Source organism: Arachis hypogaea, chromosome 19, assembly GCF_003086295.3.
Source record: "Arachis hypogaea cultivar Tifrunner chromosome 19, arahy.Tifrunner.gnm2.J5K5, whole genome shotgun sequence".
Lineage (NCBI taxonomy): Eukaryota > Viridiplantae > Streptophyta > Magnoliopsida > Fabales > Fabaceae > Arachis > Arachis hypogaea.
This window is the reverse complement of record NC_092054.1, coordinates 11,355,595-11,364,084: the sequence shown is the minus strand read 5'-3', so window position 1 is coordinate 11,364,084 and position 8,490 is coordinate 11,355,595. Positions and strand designations below refer to the sequence as shown.

At 35.9% G+C, this 8,490-nt stretch overlaps 1 protein-coding gene across 23 annotated transcripts; it reads right to left on the bottom strand.

Annotated features, from left to right (window-relative positions):
- Positions 1-441: 441 nt before the first annotated feature.
- LOC112775809 (protein ACTIVITY OF BC1 COMPLEX KINASE 7, chloroplastic) lies at positions 442-4,854 on the bottom strand. 23 transcript variants are annotated; one of them, XM_072226436.1, is made up of 8 exons: positions 4,359-4,783; positions 4,182-4,263; positions 3,893-4,042; positions 2,925-3,462; positions 2,669-2,846; positions 2,006-2,145; positions 1,199-1,343; positions 442-724 (listed from the first exon to the last, which is right to left on the bottom strand). In XM_072226436.1, exons 3-5 carry the CDS (start codon positions 3,964-3,966, stop codon positions 2,712-2,714), a joined length of 747 nt encoding a protein of 248 aa, XP_072082537.1. In that variant the 5' UTR covers positions 3,967-4,042; positions 4,182-4,263; positions 4,359-4,783; the 3' UTR covers positions 442-724; positions 1,199-1,343; positions 2,006-2,145; positions 2,669-2,711. The 23 variants fall into 23 exon arrangements, with proteins under 23 accessions (XP_072082537.1, XP_025675459.1, XP_072082538.1 ...); XM_025819674.3 differs by having other exon boundaries at positions 1,953-2,145; positions 4,182-4,244; positions 4,359-4,760; XM_072226437.1 differs by having other exon boundaries at positions 4,182-4,244; positions 4,359-4,760.
- Positions 4,855-8,490: the final 3,636 nt, after the last annotated feature.

The window sequence follows — 8,490 nt, the reverse complement described above, 5'->3', positions numbered from 1 at the left end:
AGGCTACACTTTTCTGCACCAAAGGCTACGCTTTTGGCATTTGAGAATAGGATACGCTTTTCAAGTGATGCTATCCAGGACCAAAGGCTACGCTTTTCAGCTTCCATTTTTGCCAGAATAGGCTACGCTTTTCAACACTACTGCATCACCTGTAAAGTGTAGCCACATTGTATACCATGGCTACTTTTTATAAGTGTAGCCTTAGGTCTCTCTTTTTTTTTGTATACCTATAACTACTCTATATAAGTGTAGCCTTTTGTTCCTCTTTTTTTTTTAAATATATATATATAAACAAAAATTTCTAATAGTTTTTATCTAAAATATAATATTTGAGAATATAATTATATGTAATCCTATATTTTTAATTAAATTAGTTAATTATTATAAAATAAAAATATACATATATAATAATACCATACAATAATTTTTAAATAATAAAAATTATCCTGAAACAAAATATAATTATATAATGAACCAAAAATATTGGGATAATCATAATTTTGAGTATTCATATATCTCAAACTAGAATAAGGATACTCATATAATGTACTTAGAGTTTACTACTAATAAACTAGGAATGACCAAAATATTATATCATATAAATGTATCTTCTAATAAAAGACATCATCATCAACCATACATCTTTTAATTTCGAACACTCTATCTTTGCCAATAAACTATCATGATAAATATCTCAATCTTCATTCACATCTCCAAAATTATCCTGCATAATTATATAAAAAAATGATTATCATTTGAAAAAAATGCAACAAGAAAAAAATAATTAACATATTAATCTTCTCACTATAAGAAAATCACTCATTCAACTACAGTTGAAAAGTCAAATTGCAACTTCAAACATAACAAAACAAGCAAAGTGAATTTACTCATGAATTCTGCACTCTAACAATCAGAATTTTCGGCATCATCATCATTCAATTAGTCACAACCTCAATTCTAACATCCTAATTCTTACCTCTTTTTGTCAATTTTCAACAAAATTCTGACAACACTTTAATCAAATTTACATGATCCACCATTGCAACAGAGACTTTGTTAATAATAACAAAGAACAACATCTAGAAGATTATAACATGTCAATAGATATTTAGATCAAGCAAATGGATCAATATTCAAATTAATCTTAAACTTTAACATCATTAAAAGTTTTCAGGTATTTTGAATGCATATCACTTACTTATAAAGGCAGTGACGAAGACTGGGCGAGCAGAGAGCAGATCAGCATTGGCGGTGTTCCCAGTTCCAAATGGAGACTCAATCTGAATCATTGGCGGTTACCATTCATGGAATGCATCAGATGCAACTGGATCTTAATGCTCAATCTGCAGCAAATCAATAATTCATCATCATAATAAATAACTTCAAACAAATTCACTACCAAATCGAGAATCAAATAAACATGCTAATTGTGTACATTCCAAAAATAATGTAGAAGCCATGTCACACCCCTAATTATTTCCTGCATTCATATTACATTACATATAATACTTTTGCAACTCAATCAAACTCAGTTCATTAATAGAGAACTATGATTGGAATCTTAAATTGGAATGAACAAATTAAAATAAAAACTGGACATATCAAAGCTGCATCCTCTGGTAATTATTAGAACCAATTGACCAACTCTAACTATGCCAACAATGGCCTCAACCATTAAAATTTGAAGGACTTTAAGCAGTGAATAGCTTTGGTTGTAGCTTTCTTCATTTCCCTTCAAATAAAATATCATTCAATTAAGTCATTTTCTGAAAATACTAATTGCAAGTCTTCATTGTCTCTATAAACTTGAACTAGAACTGCAGCCTTGTACACAAACATCCCAAATATGACCGGCACAAGTTGAAATGAACGATATATTAATGCAAATGAGAATGTGTTCTGTCTAGTAATGTGCACTTCAAATATTTTATAGCATAAATTTCAAATTTTACCTGAAAATCAAAGAAATCATTGGTAAAATACTGATGGGACAGAACCAAAATACCATTGATTGCTGCTGGAATCACAAGCCTTGGAAATGAAAGGGACATGCTACAAGCCTTTATCAACAACTCCAATGAATCTTCTAGGTCCTCACTTCTTATACCAAGCTGCTATTTTCTTCTCATCCACATAGAGAAGCACCTACTTGAAAAGAAATCACATTCGCTATAGAAAATTAAATAATGCAAATCAAACCTGAAAATGACTCCAATCTCATAACTCACAGCAGCCTCCACATCATAAAGCAACAATAAAAATCATTGAGAGATTCAAAGTTACAATAAATCCTGCCACAAAGTATACTAGTAAAAAGGTTTCCTTTTAGTCACAATTTAATATACCCTTCCCAATTCCCAAAGACGCCCTTCCTATAAGAAATATACTAGCAAATTCAAAGTTAAAAAGTTACTCAATAATCCCTAAAGACAACTCTAAAATTGGAACCAAAACTCCAACTTTGTTTGGCACTAAGGAATCAACTTGCTTTACTTGTAATCAAGCATTTCTTATAGCTGTCTTGTGTAAAAAAGTTAAATTAAAATAAGGTAGGTACATAGCTTAAAGGATTCCAAACCAGCTAACATGCTCGATAAGCTTATCAGCAAAGAACATAAAATTAAATGCAGGATAGCACGATGAACCTAAACAGTATTAAGATCATTACTGGATCATATCAATCCTCAGAGAAAGTAAGCAGTAGGCTGATCTTATGCTACCAGACCAAGACTAGCAGCGGCTATTGGCCGATCTTCGAACTCCCTAAACAGTAAGCTAATGGAAGCTCCCAATTCACTCTCAATGAAGCTTTTTGCTTTCTTTGGAGAGAAGGCAGGGACCTTGTCCTGTCAAGAACAATCTTATATTCAGAATACATTGATCTAAGAATCAACACTTACCATTTCATGTCAAAGAATCTATACCTGCAACTTTGCTAGCTCATCCACAAATTCACGTGGAAATAGATCTGACCTTGTTGATGATAACTGCCCAAGCTTGATGAAAGTTGGACCAAGCTGCAAAACCTTGAGCTCCTCCAGCGGTGGAAGTTCTTCAGAGGTTCTTGATTTCACTGCCTTGGTTAAGGGTGGGTTAACATCTCTTTTTACAATAGTTGCTGCTCTATTAACATTTTGTTTTGCACCATTCACTGTCTTCACCTTATTATCTGACAGTGTGCTTCTCTTCACTACCTCACTTGAGGGTACCATTCTAACAGCTTTTCCATTGGTACCATACTTTGAATTTGATGCAGGCAATTCTGTCTGACGCATTACAACCAGGAACCTGGGATATGCATCATTCTCTGATGAATCACGCTGTCCCCTTTTATTCTTTGGAAACTTGGGATTCGAAATGTAGGATGAGAAGCTGAAGGAGTTTGGTGTTCTTCTATGATTTGTCAACTTTATATGGTGACAATAGCAACCATGCAAAGCCATTCTTATTGATGAATTAACCCTTCAAGAAGCATCAGTATAAACAAACAAGACTTAAAAGGATGATTAGGTAAATGCATCAAAATCAAAATCCAAAATAATTTAACAAGACAGAATTTATCATTAGCTGAATTTTTATAGCATATTTTTATTCAGTGTCGCAGCAACAAGCTTTGTACAATTTAATTGGGGTGAACATGATTTTGGGGTTATAAGATAGAACATGTAATCAAATAACTAAAAATAAAAACTCACTTATTACTTAGCTAAACTAATATACCATTACTATTTGATAATAATAATAATAATAATAATAATAATAATAATAATAATAATAATAAGAAGGTTATTCACGTTGACTAAAATGTTAATATAAGATACATGTGTCCACATCTTAATAACATGATACATAACAGATATTGATTTATTTAGAATCCAGCAATGATGTTTACCAGCTAACTTGTTCCATCATGGACACTATTCTTTGCTGATAAGCTTCTGGAAGTGATTCCAAACCAGCTAACATGCTCTTATGTCTTATCCATAATTCAATTCAATTTAACTCAACCTAGTGTTCTTCATTCACATTAATCATATATGATCTGTTAAACACGATTTTACAATGAAATAATATGTTGAACTGATTATGGTGAGATATATGATCTGGTATTAATCAACCCAATTAATTAGCAGATGGATCAAAATCGAATTGAGAAAAGTAATCCAAATAGAAACCGGAACCTGAAGAAGAGGTCTGGGGAGATTGCAGCAGAACTTTTCAAAGGAGAGAATTGCATCCGCACCCTTGGCATCGAAAACGGCACTGATGAAACGCTTGCAGAGACATCGAAATTGAAATTGAAATTGAAATGAGAATGAAATGAAAGTTGGAGAGAGAGCGGGGTTGGGAGTACGAACAGGAAGTAAATCGTAGAAGCCGAAAGTGAGGACAGGAGCACGGCAAGCCCTAGCAGCGGCGGCGGCTTCAATTGACCCCAGGAGCGACCATAGTGCACGGTGGAATAGCCTCCTTCTCTCTCGCGTCGCGTCTTCGTCCTTTCTCTCCATTTAGTCTGCGAATCATCTTTCTCTCTCTCTCCTCTGGACTCCCTCCTCCACGACGGTGATGGCGGCGTTGCGGCGGTGACCCCCTCTCACTCTCTGGTCTCTCGCTCGCGCTCTCATCTCTGTCTTCCTCCTCCCCTCCCTCTGGTTCACTCATTCACTCGGATCTGGGTGTGTGTGTGAAAGGGTGCGTGGCGAAGGTGAGTTAGGGTTAGGGTGAGTTGCGAAAGTGAGGGTTCTGCCGTGCTGGAACGTGAATGTGATTTAGTGATAAGGAGGAAAAAAATTACTAAGTGTTGTGGGTGTATTTGGCTCTAGATACATTAGGCATCACTTTTAAAACGCACCCAAAATTTAACAAATAGGCTACCTTCTAAAAGCGCCCTCTTTGATAGAAAAAGTGAATCTATAGATATCAACCTACGGCTACGCTTTATAAGTGATTTCTATAATATCTAAGGCTACACTTTTTAAATGATGCCACAATTATGTATCATTTTCTCTTATAAAAAGGCAACACGGAAAAAAGCGTAGCCTATTCATAGAATAGGCTACGTTTTTCAAATGTAGCTTAAAAAAAGTGTGGCTGAATGGGTATTTTTCTTGTAGTGTTTGGTGAGCTCTTTCCGATTCTGTCCTCCGTTTTCTCGTTTTCTAACCCAAATTTGCAGTTTTCTCTCCTCTCTTTGATCTCTGTATCTATTATTATGGAAAAATCAGATGTTTTTGCTGCCACAGACAGAAAGAGTAAATTCTGTCGAAACTGTAACTGTTTTGGACACCTCTTCTCAGACTGTCCTTCTATTGAAGGTCGCAAATGCCAACAGAAAGGTCACATTAGCTACAATTGTCCACATCTGTTCTGCCATTATATTACATGCTCTCGGGATATTTGATTACTACCTGTCCTACTCTCCCACCACGTCCTGATCAACTCAAGTATCATTCTCATCCCAATTTCTCCAAGAATGTGTCTATTTCTGTTGTTACTGCTACTACTGAATCTACCAATTCTGCTCCTCTCAACCCGTCTCCTGTCTCTCTATCTGATATTGCGACTCTTCTTAAGCATCTTCTCTCCCGTTCTGAAAATACTCTTGCTTCTTTTTCGACTCCTTCAGGTAATTTTAAATGGTATTTTGATTCCGGTTATTTTCATCACATGTCTCCTTTGCGTTATCTTTTCTTGGCTTTGTCTACCACCATAAATGCACCTTCTGTCAATGCTGCTGATGGTTCCCTCTTGCACAAGACACACATAGGTTCTATTTTCCAGTCAACTCTTGATATCCCTAATACTTATTATATTCCAAAATTAAACTTTAATCTTATTTTTATTGGTCAACTTGTTAATCTCGGTTTTGATGTCAAATTTTTCATTTCTAGTTGTTGTGTATAGGATCGTCGGACGGGACAAATCATCGGGACTGGACATAAGGTCGAAAGGTTGATGAACTTGAGACTCTTCATATTCCTCCTGTGTCAAATATCTATGCTGCTTCTTCTCTATCTACCTTTCACTTGTGGTATCACCGTCTTGCCCACAGCTCCTTAGGAAAATTGCACCCACTTGTGTCAGGTGTTTTAGGTCAGGTTAATAATAAGTCTTTTGATTGCATTTCTTGTTAAACTACCAAACAACTTACTTTATCTTTTCATAATAATTCATCTCTTGCTTGCTTTCTTTTTAATTTTATCCACTCTGATGTTTGGAGCCCGCTCCCACCACTTCTATGGGAGGGTCTCGATATTTTATTATTTTTATTGATGATTATTTATACTTTACTTGAGTTTATTTGAAGACTAATCGCCATGAGCTACCTCAGATTTATATTAACTTTGCCACTATGATTAAAATTCAATTTTTTAAGGTCATTAAAATTTTTTGACTCAATAATGTTATGAAATACCGTGACTCTAAACTTTTAACTTTTCTTGTAGAATAGGGTACTTTGTCTAAGTTTTCTTGCCTTGGTACATCTCAACAAAATGGACGAGTTGAACACAAACACCGTCATATTTTTTACTCTGTTCGTGCAATAATCATTTCTTCTTCGTGTCTTGAGCGTATTTAGGGTGAAGCTGTTTTTACTGTTGTTTATGTTATCAATAGACTTTCTTCTTTTGTCTTTGATAACATTACTCCCTTTGAAGGTTTTTATCATATCTCTCCAGATTACATTTCTCTTCGAGTTTTTGGTTGTGTTTGTTTTGTTCTTCTTCAGCCTCATTAACATAGTAAACTTGAACCTCGGACTCGCATGTGTTGTTTCCTTGGTTATGGTACTGAACACAAGGGTTATCGTTGTTGGGATCCTCTCGCTAAACGTATTCGTATATCTCGTCATGTTGTATTTTGTAAACATCACATATTTTCTACGTTCTCCTCATTTGAGTCCATTCTTCCTACTCAGTCACCATTTTTCACTAATTCCAATGTTAATTTTTCCTAGTGATGATTCTATAGGTTCTATCTCGGGTCAACCTCTATAGTCTTCTACTCTACCACTTTCTCCATCTCCCAATGATTCTAGACCGGATGATCATTCTGCTCCTGTTGTCATGCCTCCTCCTTCCACTCGTTCTTCTACGGTAAAAAATTCACCTCCTCATCTTCTTGATTATCATTGTTTTTCTACTATTCTTCATCACCATGAACCTAAGTCATTCAGAGAAGCCTCCACAAATTCAAGTTGGCAGCAAGCAATGCAGGAAGAAATTCAGGCACTTAAAAAAGTACACATTAGGACTTGGTTGATCCTCTTTCTGATCAGAAAGTTGTGGGTAGTAGATGGGTATACAAGATCAAGACTTGCTATGATGGTTCTATTGACCGTTATAAGGCATGATTGGTTGCTCAAGGTTGCACGCAAGAGTATAGTATTGATTATAAAGAGACTTTTGCTCTTGTTGCTTGTCTCACATCTGTCCGAACTCTCCTTGCCATTGCTGCAGTCAAAAAATGGTCTCTCAGTCAGATGAATGTGAAGAATACTTTTTTTTAATGGGATTTGAAAAAAAAAGTCTATATAAAACCACCTCCGAGTTATCTTTGTCCTCCTAGCAAAGTTTGTCTCCTTCGCTAGGCACTTCATGGTCTTAAGCAAGCTTCTCGTGAATGGTTTGACAAGTTCAACACCACTATATGCAATCTCGGTTTCACTTGCAGCTCTCATGAGAATGCTCTATTTATTTGTAAAAGTGAATGTGGAGTTGTTCTTCTATTTTTTGTATGTTGATGACATGATCATTACTAGAGATGATGTTGATGGTATCTCTGATCTCAAAGCCTCCCTTCACCATACTTTTGAGATGAAAGATCTTGGTTCTCTCGGTTATTTTCTTAGTTTAGAGGTCATATCCATAGATGTCGGTATCTATCTCTCTCAAGATAAGTATGCTTCAGATCTTCTTACTCGCGCCCGGATTATAAATAGTCGCACTGAGTCTACTCCCCTTGAGCCTAATGTTCGATTTACCTTTATGGATGGCACTGTTTTGGATAATCCTACTGTTTATCGGCAGTTAGTTAGATGTCTCGTCTACTTGACTGTCACATGCCCAGACATCGCCTATCTAGTTCATGTTCTTAGCCAGTTCTTGTCAGTTCCTCGTACTACTCACTATGCGGTCGTTCTTTGCATTCTTCGCTACATCAAAGGCATTCTGTTTCATGGACTTTATTTTTCTGCCCATTCATTTTTATCCCTTCAGGCATACTCAGATGCTGATTGGGATGGTGATCCCACTAATTGTCGTTCTACTACTAGTTATTATTTGTTTCTTAGTGACTCTCTTATTTCCTGGCGAACCAAGAAGCAAATGTTCACTACTCCCTCAAGCACAAAAGTTGAATATCGTTCTCTCGCTGACACCACTGAGATTGTTTCAATTCGTTGACTTCTCGAAGACTTGGTTGCTCCTCAGTCGTCCCCGACTGATATTTTTTGTGACAACCGCAGTGCTAATCAGATTGCCCATAATA